This window comes from Montipora foliosa, chromosome 1 (genome assembly GCF_036669935.1).
Source record: "Montipora foliosa isolate CH-2021 chromosome 1, ASM3666993v2, whole genome shotgun sequence".
Lineage (NCBI taxonomy): Eukaryota > Metazoa > Cnidaria > Anthozoa > Scleractinia > Acroporidae > Montipora > Montipora foliosa.
This window is the reverse complement of record NC_090869.1, coordinates 46,129,046-46,151,095: the sequence shown is the minus strand read 5'-3', so window position 1 is coordinate 46,151,095 and position 22,050 is coordinate 46,129,046. Positions and strand designations below refer to the sequence as shown.

The following is a 22,050-nucleotide window of genomic DNA, read 5'->3' as shown; positions in this document are numbered from 1 at the left end:
AAACGCCATTATAGCCAATTTTCTTGTAAAATGATGCGGCTAGTTTCATGGCGTTTTCCTCTAACTTAATAGGAATGGCATAGTTACACCTTGCTGTGCGGTACATCGTGTTTAAACTGGGACCACCAATTTTATCCTTAACGATTTTGGCCAACGCTAGACCTCCATAGTCAAGAATGGTTGCAAAGAGGGATTTCGTCTCATCGCTCCATCGCTTAACTGGCGTGCCTCGATTGTGAATCAAGTTCTTAAGTAAGGAAGCCAATACTAAACAGTCTTTATCAGGATTTTCCATCATAGCAGCAATTTTAATAGCTATGTCAGGAACAGCACGATTAATATTGTTTTGTTCCATTAGTGCCTTAAGTTCTTCAAGCGCAATTTCTTTATCTCTTAACTGTGTCTGCATATCTCGTACTTTTGCGCGATACATATCAAGAAGTGCGGAATACTCAACCATGTCTTGCAACAGACATTGTACAGCTTTTGATCCCGTTGCCTCCCTTAATGATATTTGTGACATTTCGAGAACGATCTTGACTTGTCGTAAAGCTTTTTCTTCGAACTTTTCTACCTCTGTACTTAAAGTAGTTAGAATTTCGGGACCAATAGTTGCCGCGGTTCTGACGGATGCTAGAGTAGACGACAAAATTACTTTTTGTACACTTCTTGCCATGGCCAATTGTTCCCGTTGGAATTTGTCAACATTATCCCTCACTATTTCCTCTACAGAAATGTCCGAAGTAGTTTTATCAGGTTTGGGTTGCGTTGTTGTAGATGTACTGGACTTTGCAATGGACCTTCCGAGTCTTGTTCCAAGTTCTTTTTCAATTTGAACTTTTGTCCTTGACTCGATCTAAAAGTTAAAATTATCAGATCAAAATAAGGTGGGCGAAATTACGAGCTGTGCTGTTGGGTACTGAGAAGACTGGAGAAGAGTAGTACTGTATAACATTACTACTGACCCAATGGAGGTCATTATTAAAACTAAGAAATACTGAGTTAAACTGTTCTTAATGAACGAATAATTCACTGTATAATAACAATAATAAACAGGTATTGAACTAACCTTGTCAATATTGTCGCTTGCCAACAGTGATGATACTAAGGTCCTCTCTTGGTCTGGTCTTGTTGTTGGTAATACATGTACTCCTGATGAGGAAGACTTTGAAGAGGTTCCTTTGCTCGTTTTGGAAAAAAAGTCTGTCATATCTCTGCATCCTGTTGAGAACAATAATTTGATCAACTGGATCAAGTATTTTTCTGCTCAACTTCCCCGCAGGCAAATCAAAGCAGCTGATGAAAGTCACGACGTGTTCAGAATCAGCAAGGTTGTTATCCCTGTGACTCACTTACTCACTCACTCGACTGGCCATTTGAACCCGGGAGGGGGGGGGAGGAGCGGGCATTTGAAACCCTTAACACCAAACACTTTAAAAACGATTGTAAACCCTTGAAAGCCCTTGTAAACACTTTCAAAACCCTTTTCGTTTAGTCTGTCTGTCTGTATGCCTGTCATGCAGTGTCATGTCATGCTTCACCGCGGATGCGTTTTAATTCATTGTTTTCGCAGGAAACGCTCAGGAAACACGTGGTGTTGGATGCCGTCAGCTGTTCTTTCAGGTTCTTTCCAGTTCGTCAGATGTCATCAGTCGAGCGGTCAAAACAAATTCGGTATTCTGCGAACGTATTTCTGTTTTACTGCTGTTTTGTGTCAAGGTCATTATGGCTAATAATACAGTCACTGTGAATAATAACGAAATCGTTCAAGTTGAAGCAAGCGAAGAATCTGCTAAGCTGAAGGTCAGTCTGGTACTCGCAATCAATCATTGAACTGAACTGATTCATCAGATTCATTCATGGCGAAACCGGCAAAAACTTATTAATAACCGTCACGTTTTTTGCAGATCACTGTGGAAATACCGGCCTCGGAAAAGGAGAAAGTGCTCCAATTTGTAGAAGGATGTGGCGGCAAGGTTTTCGATGGTAAGTTCACTCAGGTTATAAAGTCCAACAGCACTTTCAAAGCAAGCTAAAATGTGTAGCCGTTTTTCAGTTTATTAAAATCCGATCAATCACTTCATTCTTTAAATCTGTTTAAATCTAGCAGGCGAGGGAGAGGTGGCTGAAACAGAAACTCCATCTACGATCGCAAAGGCCGTAAGAGGTTTCATTCAAAAACACCCGACCATCTCAGTTGCATTTTTTGCAAAAGAAATCGTCCGACGCTCGCAGGGCACGTTATCCACGCTGTTGAATAACCCGCCCTCTACTTTCCCATCCGGCGCTGGAAGAGAACCGTGGGAAGCCATGAAAAAGTTTTTGGCGAGTGAGGAGGAACAAAAAAACCTGCTAGAAAGGAAAGGTGAGTATAGTTATTTTACTGAATTACTAAGGCGATGTTGTGACCACATCACTGCTATGTCCTGGGGTTTTTTAATAAAAACCAGAAAAAGTAAATAACCGCAAAGTAAAACGTGTGAAATAGGAAATGCCACACCCCCCAAAAAAACCCTGAAATATCCTGAATATTACACATATTAACTTCGTTACTTCTGGGTTTTTTTGCATGTGTTTTCTCTGATTTTCTCTGGTTTTCTCCACCGTCAGCGAGAAGTAAAGGTAAGGGCGAGCTGAGCCTGCAGGCTGTGCAGAGCACAGACACAGCCCAAACCGCTCAAACAGATCCAAACAGTGGACCAAAAAAGAGGAAGACGTTTGACAAAATGGAGCTGGCAGCAATGGACACGGTATATAAAGCGTCAAAAGGGCTGCCGACAAGCTCGATGATCGAGCGTCTGACGTCGTCACTGGGCCTCGAAAAAGACCAGGTATTATGATGTTTTATAAACGTAAAATGAGTGCTAAAATTAGTAAAATTTACCTCTCGGCTTGGATCGTTTCACATTGTTTTCATTGTCAAGTATCCAACCAGCTTTCACTTGATGAACCGCCTCCCTTGAATGCCGTTTTAGCATCCAAACAGCTTTATGGGTTTTCTGCAGATAACTTAGAGTCACTTGACAAGCATCGCATCTTAAACTGCTTTCAAAGTTGTCTGGCGAAGAAATCGAACATCCCAAACAATTAAGCTGCTTCAGGATAGTATTAAGGCTCGTGTGAGGTGCACCAAAGGTATTCAAAATCGGCAGAAAAAGGATAACCAGAAGGGAAATTCTTATTGAAGTCATGACTGAAAAATCAGCTACACCTTCCCTACACATGGGTGAGTTGGTGTTACCCAAGTGTCTGTGCGTGCTTGCACCACGCCAGTGACTATTGTAGTTGCGGCCAGGGTCACTGTTGCGCAGAGTGTAAAAAAAAAACTGAAAAAAGTAGGATTTATGCTAATAATGGGAATAATTTCATAATAACTAAAGCATATTGTTTTTTTTCTTCTACAGGTATCCACCTGGTTTCAAAATCACCGCCGCTTGGAGAGAACCAAGGCGTATACACCAGGGCAGTACGCGCTGGAAGTGGATACTAGTTAAACCAGATTTGTAATGCAGCTGACGCTGAACTGAGAATGAACTGGAATGAATAAAGAGCTAAAATACAAAACATGCGTAATCATTTGTGAATTTATTTTATTCATGTTTTATTGTGTTTAATTACAGTTATGTTTATGATTTAAAACTTCCAAAGCAACACATTGTTGAGCTGATTGTTGTATTTTGACTGTGTTGTACGCTAGCTGTTCTACGTCACACGCAATCTCAGCTCGGTGTAATTCTCAGAATTCTGGATAGAACTGACTGGTATTACTGACAATTCCATGTTCTCAGCGTGTGGGCAGAGACCTGTTGGAATACTAAGAAAAATAAATTAAAAGTTTTGCATCGGATCTAGGTACGACGCAACCATTGCGTAGTTAAAATTGACAGATGGACAAAATGGCGTACGAAATAACTTCGATTTTTGATGTGATACATTGAAGTAATCTTTTTGATTAGAGAAAATATGAAACCCCAATCGATGACAATCGATGATTCATGAACACTTTTGTGTGATTATCGATTGGTCATCGATTGGCCGATACCAATCGATGCCAATTAACTAACATACATCGATTGGCATCGATTGATCGATTGCTTTTCCGATCATCGATTTTCATCGATTGGGTACGCCCTGAGTATTAGGTACACAACTGATCGATGATAAATCAGTAGAACTGATCAAATATTAGGTACACAACTGATCGATAAACCAGTACAACTGATCGAATATTAGGGACACAACTGAAAGAACATTAGGTACACAACTGATCGATAAATCAGTGCAACTGATCACATATTAGGGACACAACTGATCGATAAATCAGTATAACTGATCGAATATTAGGTACAGAAGTGATCGATAAATCAGTACGTTACTGAGGAAATATTAGGGACACAACTTATCGATAAATCAGTACAACTGGTCGAATATCAGGAACACAACGGATCGAATGTAAGAGATAACTAATCGATAAATCAGTAAAACTGCTAAAATACGGAATAAGTGACTCGCAACTGAGCCAAGAAATGCTAATTATCCAACTATAAAGGTCACTTATGTAAGGGAGTATGTGACCAAATCATGAGTGGGCCAATCGGTAGATAAAATTAATTTTGAAACAAACGGCGCGCCATACAGGGCTTCGATTAATTTGAAGTAATTAAATTTTACATGTGTAGACACTGTTTAGTTTCTTTCAACTTGACACTTGACAGCTAGTCAAGAAAAAGAATATGGTTTGGAGTTTTTTTTGCAGCCATACTTTCTTCCTGCTAAGCTGGCTGGTAGCCTCAACTCAACTCGCAAGAATTTTTATATCTGATCACAAGGCAGCTGAGAGCTAGGAGTGATCCCTGATTTATACCAAAATTCATGTGGTTGATCAGACGTTTCTCCTCATGTACCATTCATATGCAAATTAATACATGTTGAGGTCTAACAGGTTCTATGTAATACAGAAATTAAAGTTGATAAAATTTGTCTTGTAGGTACTGTTGCCTATGACAGACTGAAAAGTTTGCTCACTAGCACACTGCTTTTGGGGGATATTAAAAAGCTCTCTTCAGATGCTCAGACAAGTTGTCTGGAGGGCTTTCATGCAACCCTCAACCACTGGCACCCAAAGATGATTGGGTTTTCTTGGTTTGGAACCTTTTGCAGGTATTTCAAGTTTTCTTTAGACCATGATGCAATTTTAGAAAATGTATATAAAGCGGTACTACAAGCCAATAATATTGATGCTACATTGCCTTTGCTGCATTGCCTTTGTTATCTGAGTGAGTGCAACATGAAGGTCACTCCCCCAGATGGCGAGTGCTCCAAATTTTAAATTTCCAGCCCTGCTGTAAACAGTAGTAATTAATTATATTTATTTTTGTTCTATGTCCATTATATTTCCAGGCACATCCTTGCAGTCCTTCATTTTAATGAGAATGTCCACAGAGACACGCAGTTGACTAAGGATGGTGAAAAGTACTACCGAGTAACATACCCCAAATTTAAACTTGGCGAGGAGGTGGTAAGAGAGGTGGTTAGACCACCTACTTATGGTAAGTCAAAATTTGCATGGGTAACAACTTTAAAATGCCATCAACCCTACCATTGTTTCTACACTAAATGAAATGTATTATTTGCCTTGATGTTGCCTTTTGTTACAAGTGCAGCATTTTCCTTGAATTTCATGATTTTTGGCCCTCTTTTACTCTACCTGTGGTCTTTTGGCAATTAGGAGATTCAATTTAGGGAAAAATACAATGTAGTTGGCAGGTTAATGTAACTTATCAATGATGATGAAAGAGGCCACCTAGGAAAATCTTGCTTGAAATAAAAGTTGTAAACCATGTGTGACTGATAATATTGCATACAATGTATATACAGGTGGTAATGAAATGCTTATACTTGTAAATTAATTTCATTGTACTTAGGCTATGTTGAAGATATGAAGAAACTGCTGTTTACTTTGACCAAACCAGAGATGACAGAAGTGTACAACAGATATGCAGCCAAGGTGCCAGAGCCTCTCAGTGCACAGTTTAAGGACCGCTTGGATAAACCATCAGCAGTGAAGGCATACATGGAGAAACATGAACAAAGAACCAGTGCGACGCTTTTCCCAACAAGTTTGTTTTTTTGTTTTATTTTTGAAATGTTACATATTTGTTATTGCAACACATGTAAGTTTACAAGCAATAGTGTTGTACTTGTACATGCTTCTTGTGAATGTTTGCATGTGCAGACTAGGCTAAGTACACATACTGGGTTATGCTAACATCTAATTGGCTACACCAGGGCATTTTAAGTTTCAACAGAGGTGCCCCTGAGAGCAAGCAAACAGAAAATATTTGATGAAATCAATTTTTATATTGAAACTACCTACTAAACCAAATTTTATCTTTCTTTTATGCAGGTGCAGAGCAAGACACTTTGCAACAAAACTCTTCTATTGTTGAAACAAAAGCTGACACAGCTGGCTCAAGAACAGTTAGAAAGTGTTCCAAATGTAAAAGGCCAGGTCACACCAGAAGAAATTGCAGAACGTGTGCAAATGTGCTTACATTTCATTCAATAGTGTGCATGCTTATGTTTAGGAAATGAAACTGCAGTTTGTTTAGTAATCTAGCAAAGGATTCAATTCTTGCAGTGTCTGGGCAGTGTAAATATTAATAATTTGATAATCTTTGACAAAAAAGCAAAGTGTTTCAACTTGTTTGCATGAAGATCTTGTGTAATAATTGCCCCTGTAAAATTATTCAAAATTTCCCACAAAAATGACCTCCCTTGAACAATGGTCCTCCTTAGAGCAGATGGAAGGAACAATGGCATTTGAGGCAATACAGTAATTTGAACAATGAGACGTTTACATTCCAAACATATTCAACTAGGTTTTATTACACAGAATACAATAGGAGAAACTTTTTAGGCATTCCTATAGCCTGTTGTTTGTCGGTGTAGGGTCTGATAACGTGTCCTGATGTTGTGAGATATGCAGGCTGGAAGTGGTCTTGTGTTATCCCATCCCATGTACAGTACCGCTCAGAAATACGTTAACCAAAATATGCGCACAATACGCGTATGTCTGCACGCGTATGTGCGTATACCTATACGCGTATGTGCGTATACCGATATACGCGTCTGCCTCATTAGCTTGCTTATTGTTTTGCTTATTGTTATAAGCTTGACAGCACTAAAATAGTACACGACTACGAACTACATGACAAAGACGCACTTCCACAAACAGCTGTCGCGTTCGGAATACAACGAACCGACGCACGGATGTTTATTTCATGGATTAACATACAGTTCAGGTTCAGAGTTATTTTGTTCCACACCATCAAAAGAGAGAATTAATAATATACAAAAGGCACACCATCAATAAACATGCAATTCTCGGAAAATCTTCGAGTTTACCTCGCCGAATTCGACGGAAGTTCTACTCCTATTTGAAAGGTGTTGCATTACCTGTCACGATTTCCTCAGCTCTTGATGTGAGTCGTATGCAAATTTTGATAGATCGTTGTTCGGGCATTCCCTTCTACTTTAATTTGCTATCAGTTTAAAACCAGCAGTATCAAAATGATACGATACTAAAGAAATTGTTTCCCATTTATGAGTTGGTCGCTTCTCTTCATAAAAAGTTTTTAATTGAACGGAAAGGTAAAATGGAAATGAATTGTTGATTTATCTTTCGATTGCATCAATTTCACACCCGTGAATATTATTTTTCACTCCCAATTTCACCGCGTGAATTTTAACCCTTAATTTCACGACGTGAAAGTTTTTCCCGATCATTCACGGCATGAATAGTTTCATGCCAAGAGTGAAAGTTTCTTATCGTAGTGATTACGGCGTATTCACGCCGTGAAAATTGAAATTCACGCACTGGGGCAATGAAAAAAATTTGCCGGTTTTCAATGAATCCATAAGGCCCTTTTTGCGTAAAGGGTCGCAAACGATACACGCATTTGAATGCCAAACTTAAGACAAATTTTTGTTTCCCTTCTGATTCATAAACATTGAATTACTTTTGCTTGTTATCCAAAAAATTCGCGACGGGAAGCGACCTGCGCGTTTGTAACATGATAGCTTTTGCAGTATGTAAATTTTCTGTTATCGGCTCGTGGCTTTGTTCAGATCCAAAAGTTCTTTGTTTTACTCAACAATGCAACACAAAGGAAATTTATGGTACTGAATAACAAAGGAAAATCAGACGCGCATGAATATACGTGTCTGTGCGTATAAGTATACACGTCTGTGCGTATAGGTATACGCGTATGTGCGTATAAGCATACGCGTATATGCGTATACACTGCGTATGCGCAGTTAACGTATATCTGAGCGGTACTGTAACCTTAAAGCCAGCGGATTGTCCACCGATAGGCAACTGCCCGGATGAATCTGTAATTAGAAGAAGACTATCAGCCTAAAAAGCCAATATTACTTGTAAAATTAACTGAACCAGACATATTAGACAATAATTCTACATCATATTTCTTTATAATTATTATAACCTTTCACATATTCAGGCTGTATTGGAAAGAGCTGATTATGACCAACAAAGGCCGCAAAGAAAAAATAAGATATTCCCAAGTTAAACTCCGTGATTTATCTGTGGGGTCCTGCGTAAAAGTGGGAAAATGCGCATGCAGTCAAAATGTCAGGCGCTTTACCCCTTCCTCCATCACATGCACACAGTAGCGATGGCCTCACTTGAGTTCTTTCCATATATACATACATACGCTACTTAGGACAACAAGCACTTGCACTTAGTACTTGGCTTGGGCCGAGCCGATTTGTCCTCAAACTCCCACGGCCTGCTCCCGTCTGGCCTTGTAGCTCAGTCGGTAGAGCAACGGTGATCTAATCCGGAGGTCGTGGGTTCGATTCCCACCCGGGTCAGAGATTTTTCTCTGTCCTTGGGTGTTGCATAAGAAGTTCCTGATGCTGTGGATCAGCGAAGGTTCTTCATCCATCACATGCACACAGTAGCGATGGCCTCACTTGAGTTCTTTCCATATATACATACATATGCTACTTAGGACAACACGCACTTGCACTGAGTCTCGTACGTTTTCACGTAGTTGGTAAGAAACCAGACTGCTCATTGAGAGGAAAAAACAAATAGCTTCGAATGCTTACTATGCCTTAAACAACTATAAGGTAGAAAAATCACAGCAGAATATAACTCACTTGTTTTCTGGGACTCCAGGTCGACGGCGGTAGGGTCTGCCATCTTTGTCTTTCAGTAGCGGAGCAACTTGTAGTAAAACAGTTCGGTTTGTGAGTGGTCCATAGTCTTCATGTTGTGTGATGCAACTTATTCTTTCCATGGAACCGTCGAAAGACATTTTCTCCGATGCGTGAATGACTTCTCGGCAGCAACGAAACTCCCTTACACCGACTAAATTTTCGTCCTCGCAATGTTGACAATGGCACCTAAAAATACAACGAATTGGTTACAAACGTCAGCTTTCGACAAAACTTCAGAAATCAAAAAGCAAAATCCAGTGATATCCTGCTTCAGTCATTCAGAATTTTCGAAAGAAAGTTACTTTCAAAAATCGATTGCGATGAGTGCGTCAACTATAACCAGTGATACTTGAATACTGAAAATACATTTCAGGAAAACTGACATCCTCTGTGGGAAAATTTCTTCGATTAATATCTCTACGATAAAACTACTATAGCATGCATACGAACCATGACTTTACAGGAACTTGTTTTCGTATCTCGCCTCCAATACTATTAGTGAGAGGCCATCGATGTCTACTTCTTCTCGTTCTTCGATGCGATCGTCGTCTTCTTCAGCGAGAGGTTCGCCTTCATACGGAGTAATATGAGTATAAATTACTCCATCGTCTTCCTCTTCTGTTGTAACATCAGCTGCCTCTTCGGTCGTTTCACCTCCTAAGTCCTCGTTGATTGATGATTCGGACAAGCTATCCACTTCAGAGTCACTGGCACTTGCACTGGTGGACATATTCCTTGCTTAGCGATAGGAATGATTGAGCGCAGACAAGCACAAACAAACTTCTGGCAACAACGTGACGTCACAACGCGGGAGTTTAAAATAAACTCGGCCCAGTCTCTGCGACATTTTTGAAGGGAAAATTTCCAACTTTGAGCGCTTGTAAAATCGTCAATTTTTACAGTGGACATCTCAAACTTGGGATTCGTGTGTTTTGAAAGGTAAATTTTATAATTAAGTAAAAAAAAATTTTGCTTCATAGGCACTTTAATTTGTTTTATGTCCATTAACGTTAACGTACACCACGAATGAGCTATTCAGTTTTGAACTATACTCACGTTTTTATTTCCCCACTTCCTCTCGATGAAGAGGTCAACTTGCTTGTCCAGCATTTTGTCAATTCCTCTCCGTGGTAGATCATAACTTTCTGGATTTTGTGATTTATAGCGGTACATTACTTCTCTGAGAACGTTTACCAATGGCCAGAATTCTGGTGTTTGGTCAGGACCAGTCGATGGTAAAATGGGAACATAATAGAGCTGCTTTGCCATCTTTTGAAAAAGAAAGTCTTATCCGAGAACCCTATCTCGATCAAAAGTTTGCCAGTGCACAAGTTGTGCAAAACCTGCTGGCACTTTTGGTAAAAGTGCTAGGGCGCCTTGGAGTCGGCAAGATGAACGAGAACGGACAAGACTTCTGGAGCTGTGCTCTTTCCACAAGCTGGCCATCACCAACACTTTCTTCGAGAATAAGGCTCGGCACAAAGTCTCGTGGTGCCACCCAAGATCTAAGCATTGGCACTAGCTGGACCTTATCCTTGCTAGAAGGCAAGACCTCAACAGCGTCCGCAACACCAGGAGCTACCACAGTGCAGAGTGCAACACGGACCACATCCTCGTCCGTGCTAAAATCGTGCTAAATCCCCCGCAAGCTGCACCACGCCAAGACCAAGGGACGTCCGCGCATCAATGCTTGCCGAGCCGCGGACCCGATCAAAGCTCAGGAGCTGCTTGGCACCCTAGGAATGTCACTTGGCAAGGCGAGTAGAGATGCCACTGACCTCTATTCCAGATGGAGCCAGGTGTGCTCCGCCCTCTATCAGTCAGGGCCTGAGGTACTGGGGAGGAAGGAGCGGAGAAATGAGGATTGGTTTGAGGCCAACTGGCAAGAGATGGAGCCTGTTGTAGAAGCCAAGCGAAAAGTACGCCTAGCACAAGCCGACAACCCTTGCCCCGCCTCAAGAGACGCATTCAGAGCCGCCCGCAGCAAGTGCCAGCAGACTGCCCGGTGATGCGCCAACGATTACTAGCTCCAGCTCAGCAGGAGGATCCAGTCTGCAGCAGACATGGGCAACACAGGCAGCATGTATGCCGGCATAAAGGAGGCCACCGGTCCTAGTGCCACCTAGAGCGTCCCCCTCAAGACGAAGACAGGAGAGCCCATTACTGACCAACGGCAACAGATGGCGCGCTGGGTGGAGCATTATCTGGAGCTCTACGCCAAGAGAATGTTGTGAAAGACACTGCGCTCAACGCCATCGAGGAACTGCCAGTGTTGGATGAGCTAGATTCTGAGCCGACCGAGGAAGAGCTGAGCAAGGCCATCGACTGTCTGTCCTCAGGAAAGGCCCCAGGAGGGGATGGCATTCCCGCCGAGGTCATCAAGAGAGGAAAGGACGCACTGTTTGGCGACATGCTTGAGCTGCTCCGCCTTTGCTGGAGAGAGGGCTCAGTGCCAAAGGACATGCGTGACGCCAAGATACTGACACTGTATAAAAAACAAGGGCGACTGCAGTGACTGCAACAGCTACAGGGGTATATCCCTCCTCAGCATTGTGGGCAAAGTGTTTGCCACAAGCGAGCGTCTACCCGGAATCACAGTGCGGGTTCAGAGCTGGCAGGTCCACCATCGACATGATTTTCTCTGTTTGACAACTACAAGAGAAATGCCGTGAACAGAACAAGCCCCTCTACCTCGCCTTCATTGATCTCACAAAGGCCTTTGACCTCGTCAGCAGGAGCAGACTGTTTCACATCCTGAAGAAGGTCGGCTGCCCTCCAAGACTGCTTACCATCGTAGAGTCCTTTCACACAGACATGCAGAGCACAGTGTGTTACAACGGAGCAATGTCCGAGCCGTACCCAATCAGCAGTGGTGTCAAGCAGCGATGTGTGCTCACTCCAACACTGTTCGGGATCTTCTCCTCCACGCTCCTGTCCTATGCCTTCCAGAACAACGACGACAGTGTGTACCTTCACACAAGGTCCAATGGGCGCCTCTTTAATCTGGCCAGACTCCGCGCGAAAACAAAGGTCCGCAGCGTCACCATCAGGGAGTCCCTCTTTGCCGATGATTCTGCACTGGCGACCCACACCGAAGCAGCTCTGCAAAGACTGGTGGACCGCCTAGCACATGCGTGCAGAGAATTTGGCCTCACCATCAGCCTCGAGAAGACAGAGGTGATGTCCCAGGGAACTGAGTCTCCTCCCTTCATCCACATCGAAGACTACGACCTGAACCCAGTCAGCCAGTTCCAGTACCTTGGCTTGACTATCTCCTTCAACCTATCGCTGGAGCCGGAGATCAGCGCCAGGATTGCCAAGGCCGTTGGGATGATGTCGAAGCTCCAGAAGAGGGTGTGGGACAACAACAACCTGAACAACAGCACCAAGATGCAGGTGTACAGAGCTTGCGTCCTCAGCACCCTGCTCTACTCAAGTGAGGCCTGGACAACCTATGCTACACAAGAGAAGAGGCTCAACAGCTTTCCCCTCTACTGCCTTTGGCACATCCTGGGCATCCGCTGGCAAGACTTGGTTCCCAACACCGAGGTGCTCGAGCGGGCAGGACTGCTGTCCATCTTCGCCCTCCTAGCCCAGCATCGACTGAGGTGGCACGGACATGTACGCCGCATGGACGACAGCCACATCCCGAAAGACCTACTGTGTGGTGAGCTCGCGGATGGACCCAGGTCCCGTGGGCGCCCCTCCCTGAGGTACAAGGACTCGTGCAAACGTGACTTGAAAGGCGCGGGTATCGACTTGGAAACATGGGAGAGTCTTGCTGAGAACCCTGGGGCATGGAGATCGGCTGTTCGCAGCGGGGTGGAGAAAGCCAAGGAAGAACGCACCACCACACTGCAGCAGAAGAGGGCTGAGCGCAAGGCGAGATCCACGCAGGACACAACAGCATCACCCTTCACCTGCCCCACCTGCTCCAGAGACTGCCTTTCCAGAATAGGGCTGTACAGACATCAGAGAAAGTGCAGCACCCGGACGTGACCCAACAGCGTGCAGCCATCATCTTTTGAGATGGATGGAGGACGACGACGACGACTGTTGGTAGTGCTAAAAATGGAACTAAAGAGACGTCATATCCTGATAAAAATATATTATTGGAAAAAAATCAGTTTCTAAATTGGCTTAGTAAAAGACAGCTCACTAAAGATCAACATTTACCAAATTCAAGAAAATCCCTCACTGTTGGCTGCTCTCGGAGGAACATGACGGCAAGAATTACCATGCGATCCCTGTATTAATAACACAGAACGACAACAGACAGATTTCTCTTGAAGAAAAATACCCAATAGAAATCACCTACAGTTAGCGCTTACCAACGAGTAAGAAAGTGCATCCGAGGGGTTTATCTGGAAAGATGAGGAAAATAAAAAAGCCTTACATGTAGTCTATATAAAGGAAAATCGTTGCAAGTTTAATCTGTAGGGGTATTCTTAGTTAGTTTGCATACTTAGCTGAGGATGATAAACTGTTTCGTAAGCATGCAAGCTTGCCATTGATATTGTTCATACAACTGAATAATACTTCCAGCATCTACTTCGGCTAAATGCTCCTCTAGATATGACCCCATTTCTTCTAAGAAGTCTTTAACCTTGTCGTCTGTGAATGTGAGCTGCTGAGAATCATGGATTACAATTATTTAGCCGAGCACAAGTGCTCTACTAATTAGGGAGACTACAAATCAACTGAAATCAGAACAAATCAAATCAAATGTTGGTTTTTGTGGAAAGGGCAAAAGCCGAGTACCCGGAGAAAAACCTCTCAGACCTGACGTAGGAAAACCAACGAACTCAACCCACAAAAAGCGCTGAATTCGGGAATCGATCCCAAGCCACATTGGTGGAAGGGGAGTGCTCTCACCACTGCGCCAGCTGCTGCTCCCCAGCGAGTCTCAGAGAAAATCATTAGGAGAGAATGTATGGAATACAATGCATCAGTTTATCAATCTAACCGTTCGTGATCCTTCCCCTTCAAGTGTAGGCGACATGTCTACTAATCCTCTATATCTCACTCGGTCACAACCGGTCTGACCTTGTCCCAGAGCTCTCGGACAGGTTCTCAGTACTATTAACTGTCACGATTTATTTTTATGACGTCAAAAACTAAATGGCGTTCAGATTATTGTGGAAAGGTGAATTTGCAGATGTTTGGGCACTTTTTACTTTATGGATATGATGTATTCCATGTTTCATTCCACGATTCAATGGGCCTCTTCACCATATAAAAATCAACTTATTTGATGTAATAGCCAGCACAGCTACTGACAAAGTCGTATCATTGACATCAAGTAATCAGTGTTTTCTTTGTCATTGACATTCTTCGATCACCCACTCAATGTCGAGTTAAAAAATAACAGTAAAGACTGGCCACTCGCTACACAGGCTTACAAAATAGCTAGAAGAATTTCACCTCTTAATCTCGTATTTTACCTTCGATCCCCTGTCTCAATTTGTGATTTTCTTTGATTAGTTCTTCCTCTTTCTTTCTTATATCATCAACGACTTCTTGAGCAATTTCCCCGGGGCAATTTCCTCTGGATGAAGGGCAACGCTACACCAATAAACAGGTCGCATTGCTGTCTTTCTTGGGGTCTGCACTAATTTGACGTAACTGCCAAAGTGCCTCTCCACTGATTTAAAGATAAAGCATTGGATTTCATTCCTTGACCGTGCAAACATAGCAAGGATTGCAGGATTAATTAATCGGGGAATGTACGAGCTCTGAAAAGATATCCACATCAGTGCTCTTCATTTCTCTGAAGGAAGACACTGCAAAACGAAGATAAGCATGTGACGAAAATGATCGAAAGCGCTTTTGAATTTTCCGATTCAGTACATGCTTATTAGAATGAAAATACTTTGATGTGAACAAAGCATATAAAAGAGTTTATTTTTTGTCCAAAAATCCTAGAGATCAAGTTTATTAGAGGTAAAACACCTTTCGTTCGGTCAGGAGTGTGCGTTATTTAAAAGTAACGTAACATTCACATCAATCATGGAAAAGCACCACGCAGCATCACGATCGTGGAAATAATAATAATTAATAATAATAATAATTTTATTGCTTCTATAGCGCATGATACATGAGAAGATGCTCTCGTGCGCTTTACAATGACAAAAACTAGAATTCTACTATTTACAATCAAATCAGTTACATGAAAAATGGAAAAATCTAAAGCTACTTAATATTCCAACTATAAAATTGCATAATATCAACTATAAATTCATACTTGATCAGATATTCTGTAAATTATAAGCTTTCCGAAATAAATGAGTCTTAAGGACTTTCTTGAATGTTTGTACGCTTTGAGAATGGCGGACTGCACGTGGTAATTTGTTCCATAAAGCTGGTGGAGCCGCTACAAAGCTACAATCACCTAATGTCTTTAGAGTTTTTACTCCAGGAGGCTGAAGAAGAAGCTCATTAGTAGATCTAAGATTATATGTACACTGAGTCCTAAGGGTGATCAATTCAATTAAATACGCTGGTGCAAGACCATGGATTGCCTTAAAAGTAATGAGCAGTATCTTAAACTGTATGCGAAATTTAATGGGTAACCAATGTAACATTTTAAGGGAGGGGGAAATGTGATCGAAACGCCCTACGTTACAAATAAGTCTTGCTGCTGAATTTTGTACCCGTTGGAGTTTGTAAAGTTCGGTGGCTGGTACACCATATAGTATACTGTTACAATAGTCCAAGCGACTCATGACAAGGGCATTGACCAGGATCTGCGTGGTTTCACGACTGAGGAATTTCCTAATTTTTCTTATGTTATACAAGTGAAAGAAGGCAGATTTGCATAGGCGATTGATGTGGCTGTTTAGTTTGAGCTGATTATCGAGCCAGCATCCGAGGTTCTTGACTTCAGAAGACGAGGAGACTTCCACCGTTCCCACATTGATCGAATCAATGTTGACTTTCGCCAGTTGCTGCCTAGTCCCAATAACTAAAAATTCCGTTTTGTCATCATTTATCTTCAAACGATCAGCCAGCATCCACTTCCTTATGTCGTTGATACACGCTTCCATGGCTACCACTGCGTTGGCGGCATGTTCGGGATCGGGTTTAAACGCAACATAGAGCTGAGTATCATCGGCGTACGCATGGACTTAGGGGAGGTGTCGCTCAATGATGGTAAAGAGCTTGCTGGCGTAAAGAACAAAGAGAAGAGGAGGACCTAGGCAGGAACCTTGAGGGACACCACATTTCACTTCGAACTTTTTAGATGTATGACCATTGATCGACACTGACTGGGAGCGCTGGTATAGATACGATTTGAACCACGAGAGCACGTTACCAGAGATACCAAAATCTGACTTAAGACGGTTTAACAATATCGCATGGTCTACAGTGTCAAAGGCAGCACTTAAATCTAGTAAAACTAGAAGGGTTAGGTGCTGCCTATTCATATTCATAAGAATGTCGTTCTTGATGCGGAGAAGTGCAGTCTCGGTACTATGGCACTCACGATACGACGACTGGGCTTTCGGGTAGAGGTCATGAATGGTCAAATGATTGTGAGTTTGACTAAATACAGCACACTCAGTCAGTTTCGAGACAAATGTGAGATTATTTATGGGACGAAGATTAGGAAAGATGACTTCAGCTTTTGGTTTCTTCAGCTTTGAATGGAAAGCTTGCGTGTATCATAGCTATTCTCCGCTATAAAGTCGGTGTAGAACTCTTGTCTGGCTTTCTTCATCTCAAAGGTTGCACGATTTTTTTTTGCTTTGTAGTCGAGGAAGTCCAGACGAAGTATCGTTTTCCTCCATTTCCGTTCAGCTCGGCGGCGCATCCTTTTAGCTGTCTTGATCTCATTATTAAACCAGGGGACGATCGGTCTTTTTGTCACAGTCTTATTAATGAGAGGTGCATGACGATCCAGAGCTGATGATAGAGCTTCGTCATAGTGGGTGACGAGATCATTTAGCTCAAGAGAGTCGATGGCGTTGCTGCATAAGTCTGACTTTGACAGGTCATCTCGCAGAGAACTGATATCAATCGACTTCAGTTTCCTGAAGGATATCCGCTTCGACTTCAGCAAAGGCTTTTCAACTTGGATATTACAGTGGACGGGTAGATGGTCAGAGAATAAGTAATCAGTCCACGGAGAAGAAACAAGCAACTGGTCGGTGTTTCTTGTTATAATGAGATCTAAGGTGTGACCACTTATATGTGTGGGAACCGAAACATGCTGGTCTAACCCAACACTGTCCAAGAGTTCAAGAAACCGAGATGCGTCAAGGTCGTCAGACACATCAACATGGATGTTAAAATCACCACAAATCAGGAGTTGATCGGTGCAGAGTACAGCATGCTCTAGATAATCCGAGAATTCAGTCAGGAACACACCTGTAGTGATTGGATGGGCATCAGAGTATGGTGGTCTGTAGATGATAATCAAACGAAAACGGTGGCTTCTTGATGTTATGTTCCACTCAGAGTATTCAAATGATTGGAATTCCCCAGCTGCGTTTTGTGAAACGCTAATATCCTCCCTGAACATTATCCCAGTGCCACCACCCAGTCGTCCTGTTCTTGAGTAATCAAGAAGATTGTATCCGGGTATATAATAAAGATTATAGATTGAGAAAGATTATCTCAACTTTCTTGGTTACGCTATATTTCAGTGGTCATTCAACGCTTCGAGTGAACCATTGTTTTAGGATGCCGGGCTATGCATTAATTACAGCCCTTGAGGGAAGTTTAAAACCCACCCACTAAACTCATGGAAAAGACCCGGATATGTCGCACCATTCTGCGCGATGAATACCCGGTACAAGTCCAACCCTTCCGTCCCGGGGTTTGGCGGTGGGGGCCAGTGGGGGGGGGGGGGGGGGGAAAGTCCATCTCAGATGAATAATTTGTCAATATCTTGCAGAGGTGAACGAAAAAATACTACAAACATTAAAAAAGACACCGTGCACAGGAAAACATACCTTAACGCTTATCCGTTAAACGGGCAAAAGCGTTAAGCATCCGTTAGTCATCCATTAGAAAATTCTCTTAAAAACGTTAGAGGCGTTGGGTCAACTGTGAGACGTTAGGATGAGGCCGTTAGAACGGAAAGTGCAACTGTTAGCCGAAGACATGTATCCCTTAGCCGTTAGCATCAGGTCGTTACACAGGACAAACATAACCGTTAGCAAAAACTCTGTATCCGTTAGCACAGCTAGAGAAGCCGTTTGGATCCGTTAGAATACTAGCAACCGTTCAGCGGTTAACGATTCCGTTAGAATGGCACGACACGCGTTGAAGTATAATGTGGCCGCCTAACACAGGGTGAAACGAAAGCAGCTCTTGTCTTCCAATATGAGAAATAGCTATCTTTCAACGAGAAGTTTGGTGACTATTATTTTGATGCCCTAATGATTGATAAATACAACTACAATGAAACTCAATAAAGCGTTCATAATATGATTACACACGATCCAAACTAAAATACGTTTGCCGTTTTCAAACAAAGAAATGACATGTAAAATCATAACAAAGATCGCCATTATATGAACTGTTTTATTATTTCTTCGGCCAAGTTCAGTTGTTACGAGAGCTTGCAATTTGTCATTGCAATTTCGTGAACATACGAAAGTTAAAAATACCTTACAAATGCCATAAACAGACGAAACAAACAAGGAGAAAACTCGACCAAAATGGTCATCGGATGTATAAAAAAATAATGCTCTACGAAGTAAGCACTGATCACATGTCAAGGACTTGTGCTCGTGTGTCATCACGCAACACTGGTCGTTGAAATGCTAATCTTCCACAGGTATTTCTCGATTGCTATGACAATGGCAAACTGTTGTGACGCCGGACATAACTTTGCTTTTCAGTCATTACTAAAACAATTAAGTCAGCGCTATGGCCGAGACAGATCTAGCTGAAATGGAAAACCAAAAAGCCTTTGAAAAAGTTAAGAAATTTCTGAAGGATGGTTGTGGTTGTGCTCTTGGAGCAAAAGGCGGGCCATGTTCTGGACAGTTTACGGAAACTGTTGTACTTTTCAACCTAAATAATTGCTTGGAACTGTCAAATGACGAGCTTGATTTGGTGGTCCTCGCAAGCACACAAGCTTTCACTCACCGCGAGTCCACTGTTATTAAAAGAAGCAGGAGTCCTCGATGCACCTTTTATTTTCAGTCTGTGCCTATCTGCAAGGAGATGTTTCTTCACTTATACGGACTGTGATCCACGATTTCGATGGCTGAAGGAACACTATCAGACTTATGGTTATTGTCCCAGAATTCATGATAACACTAAACGATTACCCGAAAACACACTATCTCAGTGTACGGTAGAAGGAGTCCGCACATTCCTGACCAACTACGTTGAGTTAAACGCAATCTCCCTCCCAGGAAGAATACCCGGCTTCAAAAATGATGACATCAAAGTCCTGTCATCATCCGAATCAAAGATCAGCATTTGGCGAGTCTATGAAGCAGCATGCGCAGCTTCGGATGTACCAGCAGTGAGCTACAGGAAATTCTTACAGCTGTGGGACCAGTTTCATCCTAACGTGGTCATTTCAAAACCAGCAACCGATCTCTGCTTTACCTGTCAGCAAAATACAAAGAAACTTCAAAGAGCTGCAAACCTCTCCCACAGAGAAAAGTCAGAATTTGTAAAAGCCCATCAGGATCATCTAAACTGTGCACAGTCTGAAAGAGAATACTCGTATTCATTTCATATTCATTTCATATACCATTTCATCATTGAAACTCATGTATCAACTCCGAGAATGCTCTTGAGCTGATTGACACTGAAACAGTACTTGACCGTGAAAGCCGGGAAGCCTGTTCTTTAAATGTCACAGTACACTATTCCTTTGATTACGCCCAGCAGGTCCACATCCCCAGCAATCCCATGCAACCTGGGCCAATCTACTTCAAAACTTCTCGGAAGTGTGGAATATTTTCGGAGTTATGTGGGAGGGCCTACCAAGACAAGTCAATTTCCTCATAGATGAGGCCACTTCTGCTGGGAAAGGGACAAACGCAACAATCAGTTATGTCCACTACTATTTTGAACACCATGGATTGGGAGAAACAGACGCACAACTTAATGCCGATAACTGCGCGGGTCAAAATAAAAACAATTACTTTTTATGGTACTTGGCATGGAGAATTCTAATGAAACTGCATCATTCCATCACATACTCTTTCCTTATTGCCGGTCACACCAAGTTTGCTCCGGGCTGTTCTTTTGGATTGATGAAAAAGGCCTTCAAAGTTACGTATGTTTCGTCACTCTACGAATTTGCGCAACTGGTAGAGACCTCCAGCACTACTGGACTAAACAAAGCACAACTTGTTGGCACACACGACGGGCGAGTGGTTGTTCCTGTGTATGATTGGAGTACGTTTCTCAGGCAATACTTCAAAAAGTTGCCGAACATTGAGAAGTTTCATCATTTTCGATTTTCAAACGAAAACCCTGGCATGGTCTTCTACAAAGAATTTGTTTCTAGCCAAGAACAGCCATTTATGTTGTTGAAGAATAACGTTATTCCTCTGCCACCTTCGACACTTCCTGACGTAGTCAATCCAGATGGCCTGACCAAGGAACGCAGGGTCTATCTTTTCTGCGAAATCAGACAGTTTTGTAAACCAGGAATAGAAGATATCGTAGCTCCGGCTCCTTGAAATTAAGTCACAACAGTTCATGCAGAAAAGCAATGGACCAGTTGTCATGTTTATTGACTAACAGAACACAGCACATACAAATATGGCTGCTCCCAACTACAACGATCCGCTTCCTGTTGACATTATGCACATGCATGTCTCGCAGTAGAATAGGTTTAAGTTAGGAAATGTATTATTCAACGTAATGGCCGAACCCTTTTTCTCAAGACAGCGAAGATATCAGGCGTAATAACGTAATGGGCCAACTCTTTTTTGCAAGACAGCGATGGTATTATTTATTTATTTATTTATTGACTGCTGGCCATTTAGTATTTCGAAAACCTTGACCGGTTACCGGCTATAAAGCCACAGCGTTAAATCGGATGCTTTTTAGTGCGATACAAACAGGATTATTGTTGATTACGTGTGTACCGTAAAAGTCCATGTATAAGCCGCATCCGTAGATAAGCCGCACCCCGAATTTAGAAGCGCAGATTTTGGAAAAAAATGTAATACAATGAAGTTTGAAGTTCCAGTAACGTTCTATTGCTATAAACCAACAAGGACAAACAATCAAGGTTTCACCATAAAGTTGAAATTCCTTCGATATTGAAACAAAACGAACGAGTGCTTAGTAGCCAAGCTTTAAGTGTGGGGAGGAGTCTGGGCCAGGGCCTACGTTGCATGAATTTTTTGAACACGGATGTGATGCCTGGGTATCATGACCACGTCTATAACGATGTACCCACAATAGGCGAAAAATTAATGCAGAACAGGAGCTTCATAATGAAGTCGACAAATTTGCAGAGAAGGTGGTCAAGGACAACGATACAGTCGGCCATTTACCTTGCGAGTACTCGCGAATTTTGTGGTATTTTATCGCATGTTGCGGAAAGATATGCGTGGAAGTGACTGGCCGAAGACGTCACTGCAAACAGCTGTGCGGAGGAATGGAGATTCCTTGTAGGTTGGTGTTTACTTGTTCGAGTAAAGCGAAAATTAATCGCTTGAAAGAACTCTTGGAGAGAAAGATTCGATAAACACTGGAAGGTACAAACGGCTCCTTTAGGAGCCACCACTCATTAAAAAGTCAATGAACAACAGCAACATGCTCTCAGTTTCTTTTATGTTTCTTTACTGAGACCTTAAGAAGTTGCATGAATAT

The 22,050-nt window shown here is 42.3% G+C and overlaps 3 protein-coding genes, 1 long non-coding RNA gene, 1 other non-coding gene and 1 pseudogene across 5 annotated transcripts; 4 read left to right on the top strand and 2 right to left on the bottom strand.

Moving 5' to 3' along the window:
- Positions 1-2,246: 2,246 nt before the first annotated feature.
- Positions 2,247-3,540, top strand: LOC137999713 (uncharacterized). The gene is made up of 3 exons (XM_068845577.1): positions 2,247-2,365; positions 2,611-2,831; positions 3,405-3,540. The coding sequence occupies exons 1-3, from the start codon at positions 2,311-2,313 to the stop codon at positions 3,492-3,494; spliced, it is 366 nt and encodes a 121-aa protein (XP_068701678.1). The 5' UTR covers positions 2,247-2,310; the 3' UTR covers positions 3,495-3,540.
- A 1,442-nt stretch (positions 3,541-4,982) lies between these two features.
- LOC137999704 (uncharacterized) lies at positions 4,983-6,594 on the top strand. The gene is made up of 4 exons (XM_068845565.1): positions 4,983-5,160; positions 5,401-5,549; positions 5,925-6,119; positions 6,407-6,594. The coding sequence occupies exons 1-4, from the start codon at positions 5,126-5,128 to the stop codon at positions 6,592-6,594; spliced, it is 567 nt and encodes a 188-aa protein (XP_068701666.1). The 5' UTR covers positions 4,983-5,125.
- LOC137999721 (uncharacterized) lies at positions 6,095-10,339 on the bottom strand. Its single transcript, XR_011122992.1, has 3 exons — positions 9,697-10,339; positions 9,187-9,432; positions 6,095-8,394 (listed from the first exon to the last, which is right to left on the bottom strand). It is a non-coding gene; the product is annotated as an uncharacterized lncRNA (long non-coding RNA).
- On the top strand, positions 8,823-8,895 carry Trnar-ucu (transfer RNA arginine (anticodon UCU)). The gene has a single exon. It is a non-coding gene; the product is annotated as a tRNA-Arg (tRNA).
- A 5,155-nt stretch (positions 10,340-15,494) lies between the features above and the next one.
- Positions 15,495-16,292, bottom strand: LOC137969907 (uncharacterized). Its single transcript, XM_068816317.1, has one exon. It carries the CDS (start codon positions 16,290-16,292, stop codon positions 15,495-15,497), a length of 798 nt encoding a protein of 265 aa, XP_068672418.1.
- Positions 16,293-19,125: 2,833 nt separating this feature from the next.
- Positions 19,126-20,906, top strand: LOC137969896 (uncharacterized; annotated as a pseudogene).
- Positions 20,907-22,050: the final 1,144 nt, after the last annotated feature.